This window comes from Antedon bifida, chromosome 2 (genome assembly GCF_963402885.1).
Source record: "Antedon bifida chromosome 2, ecAntBifi1.1, whole genome shotgun sequence".
NCBI lineage: Eukaryota > Metazoa > Echinodermata > Crinoidea > Comatulida > Antedonidae > Antedon > Antedon bifida.
The window spans coordinates 195,153-217,365 of NC_136227.1; the positions used below are offsets into that span (position 1 = coordinate 195,153).

At 32.5% G+C, this 22,213-nt stretch overlaps 3 protein-coding genes across 5 annotated transcripts; 1 reads left to right on the forward strand and 2 right to left on the reverse strand.

Annotated features, from left to right (window-relative positions):
- Positions 1 to 1,622: 1,622 nt before the first annotated feature.
- LOC144835206 (protein spinster homolog 1-like) lies at positions 1,623 to 8,782 on the forward strand. The gene is made up of 11 exons (XM_078690253.1): positions 1,623 to 1,999; positions 2,276 to 2,490; positions 2,718 to 2,869; positions 3,304 to 3,370; positions 3,675 to 3,814; positions 4,050 to 4,172; positions 4,371 to 4,566; positions 4,951 to 5,016; positions 5,235 to 5,333; positions 6,311 to 6,485; positions 7,559 to 8,782. The coding sequence occupies exons 1-11, from the start codon at positions 1,702 to 1,704 to the stop codon at positions 7,657 to 7,659; spliced, it is 1,632 nt and encodes a 543-aa protein (XP_078546379.1). The 5' UTR covers positions 1,623 to 1,701; the 3' UTR covers positions 7,660 to 8,782.
- Positions 8,783 to 8,931: 149 nt separating this feature from the next.
- LOC144835204 (TBCC domain-containing protein 1-like) lies at positions 8,932 to 16,913 on the reverse strand. Of its 3 annotated transcripts, none has more exons than XM_078690250.1 (19): positions 16,878 to 16,913; positions 16,267 to 16,423; positions 15,917 to 16,041; positions 15,497 to 15,594; positions 15,066 to 15,174; positions 14,738 to 14,795; positions 14,446 to 14,457; positions 13,356 to 13,431; positions 13,104 to 13,197; positions 12,814 to 12,880; positions 12,589 to 12,709; positions 12,288 to 12,366; positions 12,149 to 12,197; positions 11,942 to 12,021; positions 11,493 to 11,615; positions 10,773 to 10,948; positions 10,410 to 10,507; positions 10,138 to 10,287; positions 8,932 to 9,862 (listed from the first exon to the last, which is right to left on the reverse strand). In XM_078690250.1, exons 2-19 carry the CDS (start codon positions 16,354 to 16,356, stop codon positions 9,788 to 9,790), a joined length of 1,680 nt encoding a protein of 559 aa, XP_078546376.1. In that variant the 5' UTR covers positions 16,357 to 16,423; positions 16,878 to 16,913; the 3' UTR covers positions 8,932 to 9,787. The 3 variants fall into 3 exon arrangements, with proteins under 3 accessions (XP_078546376.1, XP_078546377.1, XP_078546378.1); XM_078690251.1 differs by having other exon boundaries at positions 16,881 to 16,903; XM_078690252.1 differs by lacking the exon at positions 14,446 to 14,457.
- Positions 16,914 to 17,171: 258 nt separating this feature from the next.
- LOC144835207 (uncharacterized) lies at positions 17,172 to 22,141 on the reverse strand. The gene is made up of 2 exons (XM_078690254.1): positions 22,035 to 22,141; positions 17,172 to 21,487 (listed from the first exon to the last, which is right to left on the reverse strand). Exon 2 carries the CDS (start codon positions 21,468 to 21,470, stop codon positions 17,883 to 17,885), a length of 3,588 nt encoding a protein of 1,195 aa, XP_078546380.1. The 5' UTR covers positions 21,471 to 21,487; positions 22,035 to 22,141; the 3' UTR covers positions 17,172 to 17,882.
- Positions 22,142 to 22,213: the final 72 nt, after the last annotated feature.

Consider the following 22,213-nt stretch of genomic DNA (forward strand, 5'->3'; position numbering starts at 1 on the left):
GGGGGACGTATGATCTGTGAACCCCAAACACAGTGGCTCGCATAGCCTTAACTCTATTCCACCGACCAGCGTGGGAATCGAACCCACGACATACGTGTGTTAACACGACGCTCAGACGACTGAGCTACTGATCATTTTGGTTTTAGCAAGATTAATAGGACATTTATGACGTAATGATGAATTACGTAATACACGTATAAATAGACTATTATCAGCTGTTCAGTCATGTTTCAGTTTGTGGTGCAACGGGTAATGCTCAGTTTTGAGTGCTATCAGCTGGGGTTCGAACCTTGACGGATATATTTTTTAGGAGTATTGTTTTTTTTTTTTTTTTTTTGTATGGCATTCATTTTTCCATTAAATAGACACCATAAAACCCCAAAAAGAGCCCATGTGTTCCTCATTTTTTAGTACTCTTGGGTACGGTGGGCTTCTTTTCAACGGGTAAGCTTCTTTTCCGCATGGGGTAAGTTTTCAAGATTACTTTTGCAAACTAAAGGAGGGGAGCTTCTAGGTTCCCGCCCGGAAAATTGTATCTTTACATGATTTGAATTTCTAATAAAGATTAGCAAAATCAAAATTTAACTTTTAAATTTAATTTTGTGGCGTGTTCACCGCGAATGACTAACAATGCCATCTTCCCCATTACACCTGCACAAACTCATTTGCATAACAACGTACGACATACCAAACTGTTTAAAATAACTACAAGGTCCCCAGAAATGACACCAATAGTATTTTGAAACATGATATATAAGAGTCTTCACTACCCCACCGTGATTGGGGCTGAGCAAAGACAATTTAAAAAAAATATTAATTGAAATTAAATATTAAGTCTCCAGTTAAGCTCACCATGGTTGGGGCAGAGCTAAGAATGAAAGCTTATTCCCCGGAAATTATGAAACGAAATATATAAGTCTTCAGGACCAGCCATACAATGGTGATTGTTTCCCAAGTGTGAGACATGCAATGCACGCGGCCGTGACGGTAATTCAACAAAACAAAATTATGAAATACAAACAGAGCGAGCACACAAAAGCCTGCTTACTAATTTTAATATTTCTATAATTTAGAAAACAATTAGATTTATCATATCACCTTTGATAATTATAATGTTAAATTTCAACTATCCAGATGCGAATTTTAGGTTGGGTTTTAAAAAAACTCGACTTCAGATATGCTTCAATTTCGAAGATCTGCTTAAAACATATTTATTTATTTATTTATTCTGCCATAAACTTTTATTCACAAAATATTAGTAAAACTGATCATTTTGGTTTCAGCAAGGTTAATATGATATTTATGACGTAATGATGAATTACGTAATACACGTACAAATAGACTATTATCAGGTGTTCAGTCATGTACTACTTTGTGGCGGAACGGGTAATGCTCAGGTTTGAGTGCCCTCAGCTCTAGATTGGCCGGGTTCGAACCTATACGGAATTTTTTTTTTAATGGAAAATAATGAATATTGTTTTTCTTTTATTTTGAAATAGAGATATTTTGAGGGTTGTAAATGTCAGGCCTAAACAAGTGGACCATTTTTAAAATCAAAAACAAAGTTACATGGCATTAATATAGAGAGCGCTATTTATTGTGATTCTTGTTTTTTGGGAATTTCGTCGCGCGATCGAGGATCGACGAGAAGGAAGAGAGAAACAAACATCACCAGATCACGAGATCTCAAATTAACTACTTATGAACGACAGATATGCTGAAACCAATTCGTCGACATCAACTCGTTTAGGAGAGTATATTGAAATTATGGAGGAAACAGAACCTTTTGTGTCGCGCCCTGGTAATATGGTCAATGTTAACCGCCAGACACAGCCTCCAGACGAGGAAAGAGAAAGTGATAATGGCTCATCGCGGCAAAGTTCTGCTGAAGCAGTGTACCGTGAGCCCCCTCCGATATCTATGACTAGGGCCTACATTACAGTGGTTATCCTATTTGCTATAAACCTTCTGAATTACATGGACAGATATACGATAGCAGGTGATTTTGATTTTTATTATTAGGCCTAGCCTAGGCCAATATAACCTCAACTAATGCATGCATGTGTGTTTTATTAATTATAATATTTAATTTAATATAGGCCTAGGCCTAGTGTAGGCGCTAAATTAGGCCCTATTCATTATAATTATAATATGAAAAGGCACAATAATGTTGAATGATGTACTACCTAGCCTAATTTATATTAATAATAATATTCTGGATTTATAAAGCGCCTAATAAATGTTTGTAAATTTTTTAGGTTTATTGTTTTTTCAGCCAATCTGACAGAAATACAAGATTTTTTTAAATTGGATAAAAGTAACGTGAATTCTGAGAGTGGTTTACTGCAGACCGTCTTCATTGTTGGTTACATGCTCACTTCACCTGTTTTTGGTTACCTTGGCGACCGTTATTCAAGAAAGATGATATTAATTTTTGGAATATGTGTGTGGTCAGGGTCAACCCTCGCTGGATCCTTTGTACCAAGTGATGTAAGAATTAACTATTAATATAGTATCAGTTTTTTACAGGCCTACTCATCTGAGACCCATGGCATATATCAACATTTCTGGATTGGAAAAAAGAACTACTGAGACTTTAACCAATCATCTACATTTTAAATTGTTTTATGGCAATTAATTTACAGTAATGTTTCTCAAATGCTTTGCTTTTTAAACTAATGAAATTTAATTTGTGAATGTTTGTGATTCCCTTCTAGAAATATTCTTTATTCCTGTTCATGCGTGCAGTGGTCGGTGTTGGTGAAGCAAGTTATACAACAGTTGCTTCAACAATTATAGCTGATTTATTTACTGGAAACAGAAGAACACAAATGTTGATGTTGTTTTATTTTGCTATTCCTGTGGGAAGGTAAGTGTGCTTATGAATCTCACCATGGGAGCTAAGAAGAGAGAATGGTTTTGGGTAGAATGTTTTTTGCCATAACAATAATATCTTTAATTTCTAACAATTTTCTTTTTATTTACAGTGGGTTGGGATACATTTGGAATCTCATGTGGGAATAAGGAATGGTTAACAATGCATGTCCCCTATTGATCCTATCGTGTTCTATTTGTCTATACAGGCTTTTAATGTATTATCTTAAACTAGTTATTAGTAGGCCTCCTATCACAAGCCCCTTGGGGTTTCTTGGAGGTCTCTTTCGTCTTTTTTTACTCCTTTTTGTTATGTGTATTGTTTTGATGAGATGAATATAAAGAGAGATTGGGTAGAAATGTTCTGCCTGTAATCACTATTATATAGACAATATCTTTAATTTGTAACAATTTTTATTTTCTTTACAGTGGGTTGGGATACATTGCTGGTAGTGGAATAGCTAACCTTTTTGGCATGTGGCAAGCTGCCTTTAGAGTACGAAATCTCTGTTATTTTAAAAGTTAAAATTGTATAGCAAGATAAATGCAACTAATATTAGAAATGTTAATTTATGGACAAAGAGTAGAGATATTTAAAATATGTAGCTAATAATATCATAGAGATAAATATCTGTATGATATTATACAGTAATTTATAGTTTTGAAAAAGAAGAAAAGGAAGGATGATATAAGCTACTTAGCTTGTTAACCTACCCATTAACATCAAGCAAGTAATAACAGTGATGGTAACATATAGTTAGGGAAAGTGAAAATGTCTGATAAATAGTTTTGTTTTCTAGGTTACACCTTTCCTTGGGGCGGTAAGCGTTATTGCTGTAATCCTGTGCATCAGAGAGCCACGTAGAGGACAAGCAGAGTCCAACAATAGAAACTTTTGGAATACGAGCTATCTAGATGATTTAAAAGCACTTAAAAGAAAGTAAGTCTGTTATTATAGTCAACTACCTGGATGACTTAAATGCAAATTAAGTCTGCTGATAAGTGAGTAAATCTCTTATTATACAACTACCTGGATGACTTAAATTCAAATTAAGTCTACTGAAAAGTGCTGTTAAAATGAAGTGCTCAATTGTTGTTTTTGTAATTAGGGCCTGGACTTAACTATTTTTCGTTTTTGTATTTTACCACCAAGTTCTTGTGTTTTTTATTTTCAGTCGTAGTTGGGTGTGGTCATCCTTAGGCTTTGTGTCTGTTGCTTGGGTCGTTGGTGCTTTGTCACTCTGGGCACCGAATGCAATCAAATATGCGTATAAGATTCAGGGTAAAGATACAAAGGAGTAAGTATCATTTTGCATATGCAGATGGTCAAGAGTAGGCCTACCAGGCCTAATTAGCTAGGCCAGGCTAGCCTAGAAGAATCAAAACAAAGTTGATTTCCCCATTCCCCGTACTTAAAGCATCGAACTCCAGGTAGATCTAGGTAGGTAGAACATTGATATAATAATAATACAGTTGTATTCCACTTTATATTCCAGTGTTGATTTTATATTTGGTGGAATTACCTGTATATCTGGATTTGTCGGAGTGATCATAGGAACTGTAGGTGCTCAGTGGTATCGTAAATATAACCCCAGAGCCGACCCATTGGTTTGCGCTATTGGTCTGATTGTGGGGGCGCCGTTTTTGTACCTTGGATTGATGTTAGCACCTATTCTTGATTATGCTGCATGGGTATGTCAAATCTGTGTCTTTATTTTAATTTATACATTAATTATTTGTTTAATTTTTATTGTGTTTAATGTGAAACACAAAAATGAAACCAATTTTCAGGAAACTGGATATTTAGTCATAATTATAAGTTTTTGTATTAGCTTTCTGAAGAAAAAAAATCGAAAAAAAAAATGTAATATAATTATGGAGAGTCTTGTATTTTACAAAACTAACTGTGATAGTAATATACACAGTACTTATGCAAGTTTTAGCTTTCTGTATTATCTTTCTGAAGGCCCATGGATTGATTAAAACTTTTTTTTAATGTAATATAATTATATAATAATGCATACAAACTAACTGTAATAGTAATGTACAGTATATTTTTTATGGTTACATTTTTAGGGTTTAATTCTAATAGCTGAGATTTTGCTGTTTTTAAATTGGGCTTTAGTTCCTGACATACTTTTGGTAAGTTAAACACATTGTAAACATTTAAATTTTAATTTTCAATTGATTTCCAAATTGCATGAGATTAATTGATAAAGTACTACAATAGTTAAACAAGCTCTTAGCATTCCTTCCTAGGCAAAGAAGTATGTTATTATTTTATGTACAATTAATATGATGCAGTCTACCGAGTGTCCAACTGATCATAGTGTTAAATATGTCCTGTCTTGATTCTGTAGTATGTGGTGCTACCAACAAGAAGAGCAACAGCCTCAGCTCTGCAGATGTTGATGGGTCATGCATTAGGAGACGCGTTGAGTCCATGGATTATTGGTGCTGTAAGTATATATATACAGTCAACTCTCCCAATACCGGACACCTTTGGGCTGACGTAATATGGCGGGTTTTCTGGAAAGTCTGGTATTCAGAATGCGTTTTAATGGTAATAATGAATTTGGGACATTTTGGACCTCAAGAAAAGTCTGGTATTGGGAGAGTTTACAGTTTTCAGAGAGAATGATATTGGTAGAGTTAATGGTACTCTCAATTCAATTTTAATGTAAATTTTATTTTTATTGGCTTTTAATTATTAAAAAAAAATATGTTTATTGGTAATAATTATTTTGATTAATCTCTATTCAATTGTAATGTTAATTAAATTTGTATTGGATTTTAATTATTTAAAAAAATTATACTGTACCGTATTCAATTTTGTATGTTTTTGTATAAATTCAATTCATTTTAGTCTTCAATTGTTGTTTTGTAATGTGTATTTTTTAAAGATGTATTGTCCCCCGAAAAAAATCATTCTTAACAAAATTTTTGTTGAATATGCCATTTTAATGTAACATAATAGTTATCCACTTTGACCAAAAATTGGATAAAAAAAAAATGTATTTACCTGAAAAAACTGTAATTTAAAGCAAAAAATGGTCAAATTGGCTGCCAGCCAGTGGGTTTTTAATTGAATTTAACCATATATTTTGTCAATTTATAAGTGAAAACATTATTTTTTTTCATTTGTTTTTCTATGGAAGTGATTAACTTTATTAAAACTACAAAATAACATATTCAAAATCTAATTTAATTAATCTTCATTTTTCATGAAAGTATTTTGTTAAAAATTGCCTGCTTATAACAATACAAATTGCAATACAATATTTGACTATTATTTTTGTCAAATACATTTTTCATTCATTCATCAGTGGAAAATTGCTTCCATTTGCATATAAAATATACATAGAAATTATGTAAATTTAGATATCGGATGGTATACGTCCAATATTTGACTATTATTTGTGTGAAATACATTTAGATATCTGATGGTATACGCCACCATATGGATCTGTCAGAAGATTACAACAACTTCTACTCACTACAATATGCGTTGTATATCACAACATTTATCACAGTGTTAGGAGGTGGTGCTTTCTTAACAAACGCATTATTCATTGAACAAGACAAACATCGTATAGTCAAGATTGTTACAGGTTTGGAAAAAAACTTGTTTTGTGCAAATGTGGAAGGGACCTGCCAGGTTGTGCATCCCTGAATCAGGCACGGATTTAGGCAGGGGTTAAGCAGGCTTTAGCCCCCATTAAAATTAATAGCCATGATGGATCGTTTTTATCATTTATGAAATATTTAGCCCCCTAATCTATAATGCTGGATCCGCCCCTGTGAATGTTAATAAATTAAAAAAGCCATTACAAAACAAATTGCATTATTTAATCTGAGCATGACCTTTGTACCCTATATGCTTTAAAGCCCCCTTCCCTACGTTTTTTAGATCTAATTTAAGATCACAAACTATATTTAATGTAAAAATAATACTATATGGTCCTATTGCGATAACTTTTTTCGTCTTTAAAATAAGTCGATTCTAATAATTATAGCGGCCCGCTATAAATCCCAAAATGCATTGCGCGCGGATTGATATTTTTGTTTTTCACCTGTAATTCGCCCGCTTTTCGATCGATCGTGAGGCCAAAACAAATGGAAGACTCCTAACTTTTCAGCGAAAATACCGGGTTTTCCCCGATTTGTATCAACGGAGTCTGGCAAAAATAGAAAGACAATTAATGCAGCAACTATACAACGTTAGGCTAGGTATATAGCTAGCGTACGATGTTCGTACGTTACCGATGTTTACCAGCTAGGCCTACAAAACTAAGCCTAGCTAGGCTAGGCCTAAGACCGTCCACGAGAGGTCGATCGCCGCGAGCTACTTAGGTAGTGCATTGTTTCTCACTTTTTATCATAATTTACCATAAAACGTACATTTAAGACAAGGAATGACATGGTTTAATGTTTTTAAAGTGATATATATGTATTATTTTCCAAAAAACGTCCAAAATTGCAGGGAAGGGGTCTTTAATATAAACAATATAAATAGTTTCATTCAAAATGTATGTTTAGTGTACTTAGCTTCAAGTTCTGATAAAAATGCAATATTATGAGTGAGAATCAATTAAATTAAATGCCTTATGATATTGATTCTCACTCGTAATTTTGGTGGTCTTATACATGATTTATCTGACAAGTACAATATTCTTTTGCACAGGTGACACGGTTACCGGCATTGATACATCCACGAATGGAAGCCTTATTGTTCCTGTAGACGTTCCAGTGGAAGATGACCAATATGAATCTGATAGCGATTGATGAGAGCACCGTGACTGCATGTGCATTTAGCAGGACTTATAGCCGAGATTGTTAAGAATTGTATTCATAGCTGTGTCTTTAAATAATATACACTTATTGTACATTGTTTGATGGACTTAATGAATACTAATTAACGTACAGTATTCCGTTTTATGGATGTTTTCAAACATAAAGCTCTGTCTACACGATCAAACTTATATGTGATGTGCCCATATATGGACATGATGATGTCATATCACTACCATATTTGGACATATCACTACCATATATGGTATATTTGATAGTGTAGACAGAGCTTTAAGCAACAAACAATCGAACATTCATTATTAAGCAGATTCTTTGTTGACCACAAATATTGAATATGATTTGTTTTACTGGATAAGACAGATCATGGAGCTATAAAATATATTCTAGTTTTATAGCTCCATGAACATGGAGCCTCCATTAGTTTTTATACAGTTTAAACCCCGGTCTACACTATCAAACTTTATGTGAAAAAAAATGTGATGTGCCCATATATGGACATGATGATGACTACCATATTTGGGCACATCACACTTTTTCGTCAAACTAGTTTGATAGTGTAGACAGGGCCTAACAATAGCATATGTAGCATTATCTATTTTTGTAAGTTCTAGGTATCTATAATAGTACAGTACTTATAAAGTAGCATTGACAAGAAAACAAATAAGCTACAATGTACATACAGTATTTAGACAATTCTAAAACCTATATACAGTGTAATGTATTCTCCACCATGTATATTAAATATACTCAGAATAATAGGCATACGGGCTCAATGTTATATTAAACTGTACAGGTATTTTAATCCGCTTGCTGACATGCATTTAAATTGTCATCTAGGCGCAGACCATGACAATGTATGCTTAGCTAGATCAATTGCCATTTTCTTTATTTTCCAACAGATAACAAATAAGATTTAATAGGTACAAACATATAGTAATGTATACTTGATTTTGCTTATAAATGCTGCAGGATAGAAAATGAAGGAATGTTTGTTAATACAAATACTGAATGTTTTTATTATTTCTAAGTTATATTATGTTCTTTAAGTTATACAGTAGTGTAAAATATATGTTTTAGGTCTGTTTTATTTTGTAAACACATATTTGGAAAACATTCCACCATTTGTAAAATGTACATATTATTATTCTGTTGGAAATATTGAATAAAGTTTAAAGCAAATTTCTACATAATATCAGTCTTTGTTTTTGATGAAAATTAAAGGCAAGAAATAAAACAAGGAAGTCATTTCTATTAAAAAAGGAAAGTATTTAATGTGACACACTTAAGGAGCTACTTGAAATTCATCTTGAAAAAGAAATGGTTTTAAAGATTCTAAAAATAGAACAATATTTAATCGTTAAAAAGAAACTCACCAAAGATATCTTGAATGTAAACCTACCCACACAGCATTCATTCTTTAATTACAATGTGTAAATAACACATTAATGGTAATTTAATTCAAATTAATTGCACATTTAAATGTTAACTGAACATAATAAAGCATAAATTAGTGGATTCCAATAATGTAATATATAAATAATATTCAGATATCCTTGCAACATTTTGTTCAATATTTAATTAATGAATTTGTTTTTGTTAATAAATTACATTTAAATTCTTAAACTAACAAAAAAGAAGTTGGTATTACACCAACCACTCAAAATCAAAGTAACTGCATCCAATAACATACTAGGTCTACAATCAACAGATAAATGTATCCAATTGTACAGTACTGGCAAAACACAAATGGATCCCAAATAATAAAAACAAAAAAGCTTAACCTTAAACATCACTGAAAATGGAATGCTCTGGTTAATAATTGCACTTAAGTAAATCAAGGGTTATTTTTGTTAGCAGTTTTTTAGACATGAATTGGAGGTAAATAATTTATTTATTGTACAGATAGTTGTTGAAAAACAACTATACAATACAGATCTTTATTTCTTTATAAACTGGGTGACCTCTTCAGTCAAAGACTGGTCTCCAAGTCCCCTACTCATCTAGAGTAGAGAACACTGATGAAAGTTATCAACTCAAACATTATGTTTGCCTCAGCTACTAGTCTTCTGCATCATCATCACATCAGCCTGTTTTGCTGTATTCATTTAGTAGGAGATGAAGGCACTGGTACAAGTCCATCCACCTGTTTCTTATGTCCAGATTCTACTAGCCATGCCTATCAACAAAGATACAGTAAAAATATTAATGAGAATTCTACTATACTATTCTGTTTTAATTTGTTGTTGTTTTTAGTTTAGTATTTTTCATGGTTTTCACAAGCGCCTTGAGCACTTTGTGGATACTGTATGTGCTCTTTATAAATCTTACCTTATAGAAAAATTCATGCATCCTCGTATTTACATCACTTCGAGGGATGAAAACTAAATATCAACCATACTGTGCACTTACATTTGCTGAAGTCAGTGCAAAATTACCATTTCATAAACGTACCTGAAACCTACTCTCTACCAATGTCTGGAATTGCTGTTTCTGAGCTGGATTCAACTTCGCATCTTTCACAGTCTTTTGCCAGTTCTTTATCTGTTTTTGTCTTGTCAATAAACCCTCTTCATATTCTGCCGGTAAACTCCAAGGAAGCTCCTGAAAAATACATTGCAGTAATAATTTTCTGGTGTGGTCACAATATACAGCTATAGAAGTTATGGTAGTTGCATAGTGTACTGTATAAGTTATTAAAATGAGATTCAGAATTATTTGTTTACCTTTGTATCACCTTCTAATTCAAATGGAATGACAAACATGAAGAAATCTTGAGGAGGTAGGAATGAATAGACAGGAAAGGACTCTTGATGGTCAAGACCTGGTGGAGGATTAACAACAAACATTTATTATAAAAGAGGAAATAGCCATTTTGCAATTTTAATAAAATATTCAATTCCACAGGAAACAAAAATTATTTCACTTATAAAAATACAAAATAACCGTTAAATTTTCAGGAGACAATATATATATGATTTTAAAAAGCGCTTGTTTATTAAACTCAAATTTTGATCCATTTAAATGAAAACAAATTTGGTACACTTGGAAAATGAAGGAATAAATATTTAATAATTAGAATAACCTACCAACACACAGTGGGTCATTCCATAGATTTGGTAGGCCTGCGATGCCAGACTTAGCCATGTGGTCTTGAAGCATGGGGTAGTGTGTGTGATAAGGTGCTAGGGTAATACTGTCATTGCCTCCGAGTATGAGAGGTCTAGTGGGTGTCAGCAGATGGACAGTACATAATGTGGAACCACTGAAACGTACAAAGGAAATGACATCATAATAGAAAAAAGCGAGATGGAGATTTCCCAAAACACAACTTGGAAATGAGACAGCATTTTAAATAAATCAATAAGCTGTAGGTACTGCTTCATTATGTATGTATTTCCATAAATCTAAAGCTCTGTCTACAATATCAAAGTAGTTTAAGGGCCACAATGGAAATAAGTTTGACCTTTGGTTACTTTTTTGTGTTACCCTGAATTCATTCTTTGTATTTTTTATGTTGTGATTTTATGAATTCGAATAAAGAAATAAACAATTTGACAGAAAAAGTGTGATGTGCCCAAATATGGTAGTGATATGCCCAAATATGATAGTGATATGACATCATCATGTCAATATATGAGCACATCACATTTCTTTGTCATATAAAGATTGAGAGTGTAGACAGAGCTTTACATTTCATGTTCCTTTGTTTTTTTCAATGCAAAAGTTGGCTTGATGCCAAACCCAAAGATAGAATCAATGCTCATCATAGTAAATAGTGCAGCATGGACTAAAAGTAAAAGTGATACCTGATACTGAATCTCCTACAGGGTGTAATGATAGTGAGATCTTCACAAGAGGTCACATGAACAGTGGTAGCAACAGGTCCTAGAACAATAGTTGAATGACGACACTTTTCAATACTAACATATCTAGAGAAAAAAATAATATATTGCAATATGCTACAGTAGGCTAGTGCTAGTTATTTCAATTCAGTTCAAAAGACATTTATTTAGTCCAAAAGACAAAAAAAAAACAGTAATGACAGATTGAGATTATTGAAAAAATGGACGAAGGCAGGATCCCAAAAAGATGAGAATCTTGTGGCGGGATTGCCTTGACAAATTAATTAAAGCCTCTCAAAAAATGACCACTGTATAAAAATACACCACAGAATCAGTTTACATAAACCAACCTTAACTATATCCTTATTAAGAAGTAGATGTATAAAGTTTCTTTGAATGTAGATTGAATTTACCTTAATGGTGATAATAAATACATGAATGCATAGTGACAGCGATGAACTTTGACCCTTGAATCAGTTAATGTAGTTGACATCTACAATGAAGAATAAGAATTCCATCAAACTATTTTTACTAGAGTTGAATTAGCGTTTTTTGTATCTGTATCTACAATGATAACTAAGCAATTTACAAAATATATTTAGTTTTCTCTTTCTTCTTACCTTTGCTAAGGTTTGTTTACAAACTTGAGAGATAATAATTAGTTTTTGACTGAAAAGAAAATTTCATAATATTTAGGTGATGCTTGTACATAATAAAAACTATTATTTCATAACAAGAAGTATATATGTGCTCACTTACTCTCTAGTGGTGAAATGTGCATTTGTTGCAACTCTACCACGTTTTGATCCACTCTCTGTCTTGCCTTCTGAATCACACCCTAGAATAAATAAAACAACTTGTTAAACATATATAATACCCCTCACCCTAAGATTAGAGTTGGGTATCATGCTTCACATCATGATGCTTCATTACAATTATATATATAATGTAAGTATGTAATTCCCAAGTATCAAAGTATTAGTAATACTTTGATACTTGGGAAGTTTTGAGTTTATCTCTGTCTTTAAACAAAATATAAATACACTGGTTTAAATGATACCTGTGGTTGGCCATGATAGTCTCCGTCCAGATGTTATACAGTTACCAACACCAAATGGATTATCAGCCAAGTTGGACCGTAACCATGATTCAAATGCACGGAATGAAAACGTTTTAGAAATCTGAAAACGGTATGATTAACAAATAATTAAAATTGTAGGAGTTGAATACTGTAAATGTATAGAGTAAAAATACTGTATTGAAATTGAAAAGGAGATTTACGTACCTTTGAGTAGCCACATTTAACTTGTACTTGTTGCTGCATCGTTATCTCATCAAGAGATTGAATTGTTCTGAAGAAAATATGAAAAGAAAATTAATATAAACAATCACGGCTCTAGTAGATGACAAGATACTAATTAAACAACAAGACTAGATTTTAATCAGTTGTGACGATCTTATAATTTATATCAGTATGCATCACATGTTTAAAGTTTTGCATTAAAGAGGAAGAGGAAAAACTTACTTCCAGCCTCAAATCAACAGAGTGTTTGGATATTTTAAGTACTAACTTACTTGCAACCATCAGTGGACCCAGATATAAGCAATCCCAGTGCTTGTATAGACTCTATTGTTAATAAAACATCATTTGTTGTACCACTATAAGTTACTGCAATGATAGAGTATACTGATTTTAGCATTGTTGTAATTATTAATTGTACTTAGGGGGTTTGGGGGGTTACATGGCCTTTTGGATTTGCCTATTTAGAGCAGGGAGTTTTACAACTCCCTGCTTAGAGTATGTAATTCACTATCAAATAAACATACCTGTATCTGTTAGAAGAATCATGAGGTCATTGAGATTGTTAAGTATGAATGTTAAGCAAGTGTTCTCATCAAGACCCTACAACACAACAGTATACATGAGTGATTTAAGTACATAACTTAAAGCTCTGTCTACACTAATAAACTAGTTTGACAAAAAAATGTATGATGTGTCCAAGTTACTATGGTAGTGATATGACATCATCACATTTTTTTGTCACATACAGTTTGATGGTGTAGACAGAGCTTAAGATGGAGTCATTCATTATATCAAATATTCTTTTGGTAGTCTATCTATCAAAATGCAGAACACATTATTTGTATTGACAGAAATACAATTCTATTGTTTAATAGAAGCTTTAAATAGGAATGGTGAGAATCAGCTACTGGATAGGAAAATGTGTCTAATTTTGTATTATTAAAAAGGTTTAAAAAAAATGTAATTAACAAAATTCAATACAAATTTAGTATTAAAATGTTAAGAGAGAAAGATAAAAAACAATATAAATCATGTTATTAAAAGTCTATAATGCTGCAAAATTAATGGAAAACAAAAGTTAAAATGTATTATTTTATAATGTATTTCTTTAAAAAATACAGTATGTACTGTACTTGGCAAAGAATTGTAGATAAACAAATAAAAAATGTCCTAACAGGGGACTTCAGAAAGTCTCTTGAAGTGGGCTTGTTAGTTAGGAGATAACCTGATAACAAGATTTGAACCCCTGACTCCAACACAAGTAGATGTCCATGCTTAGTTTCAAACTGGTTAAACAAATACCACAAGCAAAGATAAATGTCCTGTATGCTTATGTACTATTACTCTGTATGTGTGTTGAAACATACAAATCAACAAGAAATAAATTAAATCAAAAGTATTTTTCTTACCACCAGAAAGACAAAAATTGAGTTAGAATTAATTTAGTAATAAATATTCATGCAAGAGACATCAAGAGGATGGAATAGTTTTTAAGTATGGATACAAAAATCTGAATCAAAAAAGTGTGTTATTCATTGATAGGAATTTTTTGAATAAGCATGCTTAATGTAAACAGCATGGAAATGATTAAACGACAAAGGGAGTTCACTTTACCTGTGTGCTTATCTACCCAGTAAGATGAAGGAAACAAACAAAACAAAGAAAATGGGAAACACATTATTTTACGTACAATGTTGACAATTTTTACAATGAATAAGCTTTGATAAAACCTGTTAAATTACAATAGCCCTATAGTTTATTTATTATCTGACAGGGCAGTGATTAATTTACTATTTGTAATCCTTGGCCATATGTGCCTAAAGATATAAAAATTAGTGAAATGTCTTTTTTTCATTTTATAAAAGAAGCCTTAACAATTTTGGTGGTGTTTAATGACAGTCAATACCTTTGATGTAGACGATGTTTTACCAGACAAATCAGGTGATCTTGCTCGTGTTGGCCACCTAAAATAAATTGTTAAGGAAATAGAGATAGATAGGTAGTGAACATTATAAGACCATCTTTCGTTAAAGTTGAAATTTCTGATTGTTTTGGGCATACAGTACAGTTTACTAATAGGCTCTCTTGTTTTGGTTAAAGGTGAAATGTTTGCTGATGACACATTTTCGACAATGGACATCATGCCATATTCAGTTTAATATAGATGCTAATGCTTCCAATGTGGGACCTAGACTGCATTATAAAATACCTATGACATTATTGAAAAAGGATACTCCTCACCAGTCATCAATGAGGATCTTAAAGATATCTTGTGAACTTGTTGGATGAACAGGTAGAGCAGGAATTGTAACGTATCTACTGATGTTTTGTTTCGCAGTGAATCTAGTGTCAAATACAGTAATAACAGTAGTAATAAACATGAATATTCACAAATGAATGGATTGTGCCAAAAATATGTAAATAAGCAAATTTATATTGCACATATATCCACTAAATTTGTGCAAATGTTTTTCTATTTAAGTTTTAATTTTATATTTATGTACAGTATTTTAATTGCCTTTGATTGCTTAATAAAAAAACTCAAAACTCAAATGTGCTCAAAAGGCACTAGTCACAACATATTCTGTATATGTCATTAATTATCAGCAAAAAGGTAGGTTGCACTACTACAATACACAATTTAATTGAATGAAAAAAATATTACCTTGTTCTTTGGTTGTTTCACAGTTTGTGTAGGCTTCTGCTTGTTGAAGCCTTTCTTCAGATTCATAGTGACTCAATAAATCATAGCCTTCAAAATACCTAAAAACAAACACAAAGTTATGGACTGAATACCGACTTTTATATAAGCTTTTAGCTTAAACAGGAAAAGTAGTGGAAGGCTACTTCCTTACTTGTACTTGATGTAAGGGAAAAGTTTAGGCCAATGCCTTTTAACTCCACATCTGTCAAGAAGATTCTTGGAGGAATTCACCATTTTGGCTGCAACTACATATAATATATTAATATATACTATACATATATAATAGGTAGACTATTGCAGACTTTATAACTCTTTGCGAAAAGATTTCCATCCTGCATTTTAATGATGTTGTGAAGTCTTGGTTTATTGTACAATACTTACATCCAGGCTAGATCTTCAGCCATTGTCAGCTTATTACATGCTATGTGCTTCCATACTGGAAAACTTATCCTAGGGTATCCTGCATCACCCTTAGTCTTCACATAGCTGGCTATCTTCTTTAGATACTGCAAAAATAAAGGTTTTTTTTTGTATTTTGAGTTAATTTAGTATTCTATTTCAAGGATTTTAATTTGTCTTAAGTGAAAATATTATTTTTTGTTACAGGAGTGATTAACTTTATTATAAACTTTAAAATGGCCTATTTCAAGTTTTATTTTTTTCATGTTTTGTTTTATTTTTAATGTTGCATACATTAAATAAGTCACATGAATACCTCTTTTCTTACTTACATGTAGAGAAAGCTTTGGATGTGGTGATACTTGAAGCGTTCCAAAAGTGAATGGGTCTGATTTTACCCACAATGTCACATTTGAGGTCATTGTCTTTAGTTTTGATGATAGTTCCTTCGTTCGATCATGACAAATCAAAAGAATCACAGACAGAATTCTATATATAAATAATGATTTAATAATAATATTATATTTAACATTATTAACAATGAATTATAAAAAATAATTTGCATTTATTATCAATAATAAAATTAAATGGCCTATCTTTGTATAAAAATGGAATAGTAGACCTCTAAACTTTGATGAAATATATATTTTCTTCTCCTTCGGTCGCGCTTACCAAATAGTGCGACCGAAGCCCTATCCCATATTTCATTCGTGGAGGATGGCGATTCTCCCTCTCGTCGTCTCTCCTCCTCGCGCCTGTCTATTAGTACTAGTAGGCCTAGGGGCCTACACTGATGATCTATAGGCCTAGGCTACCGTAAGTATCGCTATAGTTTTGAGGCTTACTGTATAATTCAACGCGGTCTTAAATGTGGCGGCTATAAAAACACGCATGTTTAATAAAAATTTATTTATTATCATCATGAAAATAATTTTATTCTCACCTCCTAAATTCCGCACACAAAAAACAACGGCTTGTGGCCCAATCAATTAAATAACAACGAGCAGGTAAAATGAGGGCGCTCTATCAAAAATACTGCAGAAGTAAGTACTGTACTGTGTAGGCCAATACAGTAATACTAACAAGTCTTTTTTTTCGATTTGATGGATCAACTCACTAACCAATTTTACATTGATTACATTTTCAAGTGTATATTATTAGTTTGCCAGTCATAATATGATGTCTTCATACACAAGCCATGTCTAAAGCTGAGCATATCACCAAAAACAATAACAAAACAAAGTAGTCCTACTTTAGTACTAAACACATTTATTCGAGCGCTGTATAACAAACCAATTTTGGAGAAATAATCTGTACGCCAAATACATTTACCATTAAGTAACATACATTTTTATTTAAAATCAGTATGCAAAAAACATTTCTATAATTATTAATTAAAACTTTAAATATTCATAAAATCAACATTAAGAGAAAAAAAACAGGACATACATAGGAATATTTTGGAGAATATAAAATATAATCTTTTATGAGTACACCCTGTATATTACTTACTAGCACCACCTACGTCTCATACCCTCGTATACCGAGGTCATAGAACAATTGAGTGGTTTAACTTAGCTTTGTCTACACTGTCAAACTTGATGATTTCATATCACTACCATATTTGGGCATATCACTACCATATATACTACCATAGTGTAAACAGAGCTTACACATTTTCTGATTGGGTGCATGTCTTTCCTTTAATAATTCTGTTTATACAAATTCTGTTTCAAATGATAACATCTGTCTACACTAATCAATTAGTTTGACAAAAAAAGTGTGATATACCCAAATATGGGAGTGATATGACACCATCATGTCCATATATGGGCACATCACATTTTTTTTTTCACATTGGTAGAGTAGACAGAACTTTACTGATAGAGATTAGAATAAATCAAACAAATATTTTTAAAACACTGTAAACAACAGATGACAATTGAAGTTACTGATCAAATGAGTTGAGATCAGACAGAATGTTGTTGAGTCGTTCAACAAGTATCTCATCAGATATCTTAAAGTTTCTAGTTTTACCAATTAGTCGTTTGCCTTTCTTTTTGGTATTTCGCTTTCTTGGTAACCAGGGAGACTGAAAAGTCATCTTGCGATTCATTTTTCTTTTTCCAAACTTGATAACTAGGTCTTCATTTTTCTCCGCTTCAAAGATTGTTTCAAGCAGACAAGGTTTAGTTAATTTACAACAATATCCCCTGTTTAGATACATCTGTTCAATATCTAAAGTAGTCATAGGGATTTCCACACTTTCTTTCTTCTTCTTGGGTTTAAGAACAGGGTGAATTACTTGTTTACGCCGGGAAGACTGACGCTTTACTGGTTGCACTTTACTTGTGTCATCTGGAATCAGTAAATCATTAGTAGTAGGAACATCACAGGCAGTAACGTTTGGTTCAGTGTTGTTCACAAGTTCATTACATAATAAATCTGTTTGCGAGTTTGTTGTTTCAGTCTCACAAATAAAAACATCCTCAGAAATTGGTGTCTCAGAAGGACAATATTCTTCGCAAATATCAAGCAAATCTTTTTTCACTTCAACACTTTTTAATGATTCAGGAGAAAGAGGCTCACAGGATATTGAATCTGTGATTATTTCTTGAGGAGGAGGCTCAGGTGTAGCAAACTCTAACTGTTCATTCTCTGTTTCTTGTTCCATTGATTCAAAGGAATCATCATCTTGCATTGATCCAAACATATTTAACATTATTAAAGGCTTCCCAAAACTTGTTCTTTTAATTTTTCTTATTTTTCGCATATTTGAATCAGAATTTGCATCTTTGTCACTTTTATTCAAAGAGAGCAAAGTATCAATAGCCGGAATTCCAGCTATTCGTGCTGATCTTCTTCTTTCTCTCTTTCGTCCATCTTCTTGCTCTCTGCTCTTGGTTCGTTTTTCTTTCGGGCCCGCTTCTACGAGTTCTTTGAAAATGTCAAAGTCATCTAATCCATCAAAGTTGTCATCATCATCTACTGATGTCTGACTTTCTACTGGATTGTCAGAAGGTAAACAAGTTCCTTGAGAAAAAGGATCCCTTAAGACTTTGCAATCAAAGTTAACTTCTACACTAGAATTCTGAATTGTATTTACTTTTTTCTTAATTGTTAAGTTTCTTCTTTTTTTATTTTTACTCCCTTTAGGTCTACCAACCTTTCTCTTAGTAGGATTGAGTTTACCATCATTTATTTCAACTAAATGTATTAGTTCCTCATTGGTATTTAGTGGAGGTTGAGAAAGACTTTCTTTTTCAACAGATGAAATTTCAAAACTAGTTTGTCTTTTGCAAATGTCGTTGATCTTGCTTAAAGAGTTTTCTTCAGTAACTGGATCTAGTTCATGTATTTGTTCAAGGTTGTCCAACATGCAGTTGTCTTGTGATTGCAAATTTCTTAATTGAAGTCGCACCGATTTTCTCCTTCCTCTTTTGGAAGTGTCTTTTCTTTTCTTTTTTTCTGGCTTTTCATTGAACAAGTCAGCATCCTGAAATAATTGTAATGCTTCATGGTCTATATCATCTGTAATTTTCAGTTCCTGAGTAGATAGAATATCACACTTAGATGTTGTTAGACTTTGTGGCAGATCTTTAAACAAATCATTGTTAGGTTCAGGCAATTTGTCAGGATTTGTGTTAAGTTCATTGTCCAGATTTACTTCCTGACTTATGTGTGGAGTAGAATCAGTAAACTTGGTGCAAATTGCATCACTTCCCGCTGGAAATTCATCCAGCTTCTCTTTCTGAAGGATGCAGGTAAAATTGTCACATTCTGATTCAAGATATATATTTTTACATTCAGGTAAATTCAAGGAAAGATCTTTTGGAAGTACTTGACTAGTATCCTCAGTCTTTGAATCCGACAGATCTCTTGACAATGAACAAATATCATCTCGGACATCCGGTGTGGTCTGTTTCACGAGAGGCAGAATATCATCGGTGTTGCATTCTACGTTATCATTCATATCTATACTACTAGAAAGGCTAAATAAACCACTATCTACAGTATTTTGTGAACTTTCATCTTTCGTCTCATTATTATCTTTACAATTATTTCCATCATTGACGATTTCTGTAGTCTTTTCTAAGGTCGTCGTAACATCTTGTTTTTCAGCTTGATTTGATAAGTTAGCGATAGATTGACTGAAGTTGTCAGCATCAGGAAAGTCAGCTTTCTGTGCAGTTTCTTTATTTTCATTAAAAACAATTTCATCAACAGATTGAACTAAACTTTGATCTTTCTCTCCAAAAGAGTCTTTCACATCATTGCTATCTTTGACAATTTCTTTAGTATTTTTAATTACATCGTTGAATTTATCTTGTATTCCATAGGACTCCGATTGCTTTGATAAATCGAAAATTGATTCATTCTGAACAGTTTCTTTGCTTTCAACAAAAACTTCAGAACATTCATCAACAGATTGAACTAAACTTTCATCTTTCTTTCCAAAAGAATCTTCAAAATCATTGCTATCTTTGACAATTTCTTTAGTATTTTCTAAGGCTATAACATCATTGAATTTATCTTGTATTTCATAGGACTTGGTTTGCTTTGATAAATCGAAAATTGATTCATTCTGAACAGTTTCTTTGCTTTCAACAAAAACTTCAGAACATTCATCAACAGATTGAACTAAACTTTCATCTTTCTTTCCAAAAGAATCTTCAAAATCATTGCTATCTTTGACAATTTCTTTAGTATTTTCTAAGGCTATAACATCATTGAATTTATCTTGTATTTCATAGGACTTGGTTTGCTTTGATAAATCGAAAATTGATTCATTCTGAACAGTTTCTTTGCTTTCAACAAAAACTTCAGAACATTCATCAACAGATTGAACTAAACTTTCATCTTTCTTTCCAAAAGAATCTTCAAAATCATTGCTATCTTTGACAATTTCTTTAGTATTTTCTAAGGCTATAACATCATTGAATTTATCTTGTATTTCATGGGACTTGGTTTGCTTTGATAAATCGAAAATTGATTCATTTTGAACAGTTTCTTTGCTTTCAACAAAAAAATTATCAACAGATTGAACTGAACTTTCCTCTTTCTTCTCAAATGAATGATTACCTTCAATATTATCTTTAAAATCATAAATATCATTGTCAATGATTTCTTTAGTCTTTTCTAAGGCAATTACATTGATTAAATTGTCTTGTTTTTCCAAGTCGGTTTGCTTTGATAAATCAGATATTGATTGGTTAAAGCTGCTACTATCATGAGTTGTATGTACAGTTTCTTTACTTTCATTAACCAAAGCTTCAGAACACATTACATCCACAGATGGATGTCCTTCTGTGCATTTGTTGACAGATTTTCTAAATACTGAGCGTCCTTTCTGTTTGTATACTGATCCAAAATCTGTGAGCAATCCTTGATAGTAAGCCGTAGGGGTTGCGAAAACACCCAAGTTTCTTCTAGCAGACTTTTGCTTGAAAGGGGTAAAAACAGCTTTACTGAAATTGTTCTCTTTAGCATCATCTTCTTGACCATCATCCTCAGTTTTTAATATTTCACTCATCATGTTTATTCTTCAAAAACCTGAAAAAGAAATAAATACTATTTAATGTCATTGCTGTGTTTGTGTACAACTATGTCATAGATTAAAGGCCTGGTAATTGGATAGTCTACACCTAGGCCTAATTAAAATGAAGGCTTTTAAAAAAATAACATTTGTCCAGAGGAATATAATTTACTGTATCTCTCTCTTTCAAATACAGTACAATTACAAATTCAGTCACCACTCACCAAAATTTATTTAATGCTATTAATCATTAATAACATTAAAGTTAATGTAGTCATATGTACGTAAAACTTAAGGCCTGGATATTAGTAGTGACACACACACTTCAGACATAGACAGGTAGTAGATACACTCACACAACATACAGAGACACTAGGGGCCTAGTCTTAATTCTGCTGAGACAAGAGACAACCAGGGCGAGCGCGCTAGAGGATAGAGCGAGGAGGGGAAAGGACCACCGCCGTCTGAGTCGAGAGTACGCTAGCTATTATTTTACCTAGCAAGGCCATGTCTTATACTAACTTAACTAGATATTGTTCATTAAGTAAACAACAATATAATAACCTTTAATAATTTAAAAGATGTAAAAGTCAAAACACTTTCTTTCTAGAGGTTAGGCCTAGCAAGAAGAGAGAGAGCTAGGCTGCTGGTGGTGGCGGTTTTCAAAAAACAGTTCCTGTATATAGTTATGAATTATGGGATAGTTTCGTTGCGACCAATCAGAAATTATCATTTTAGACTCG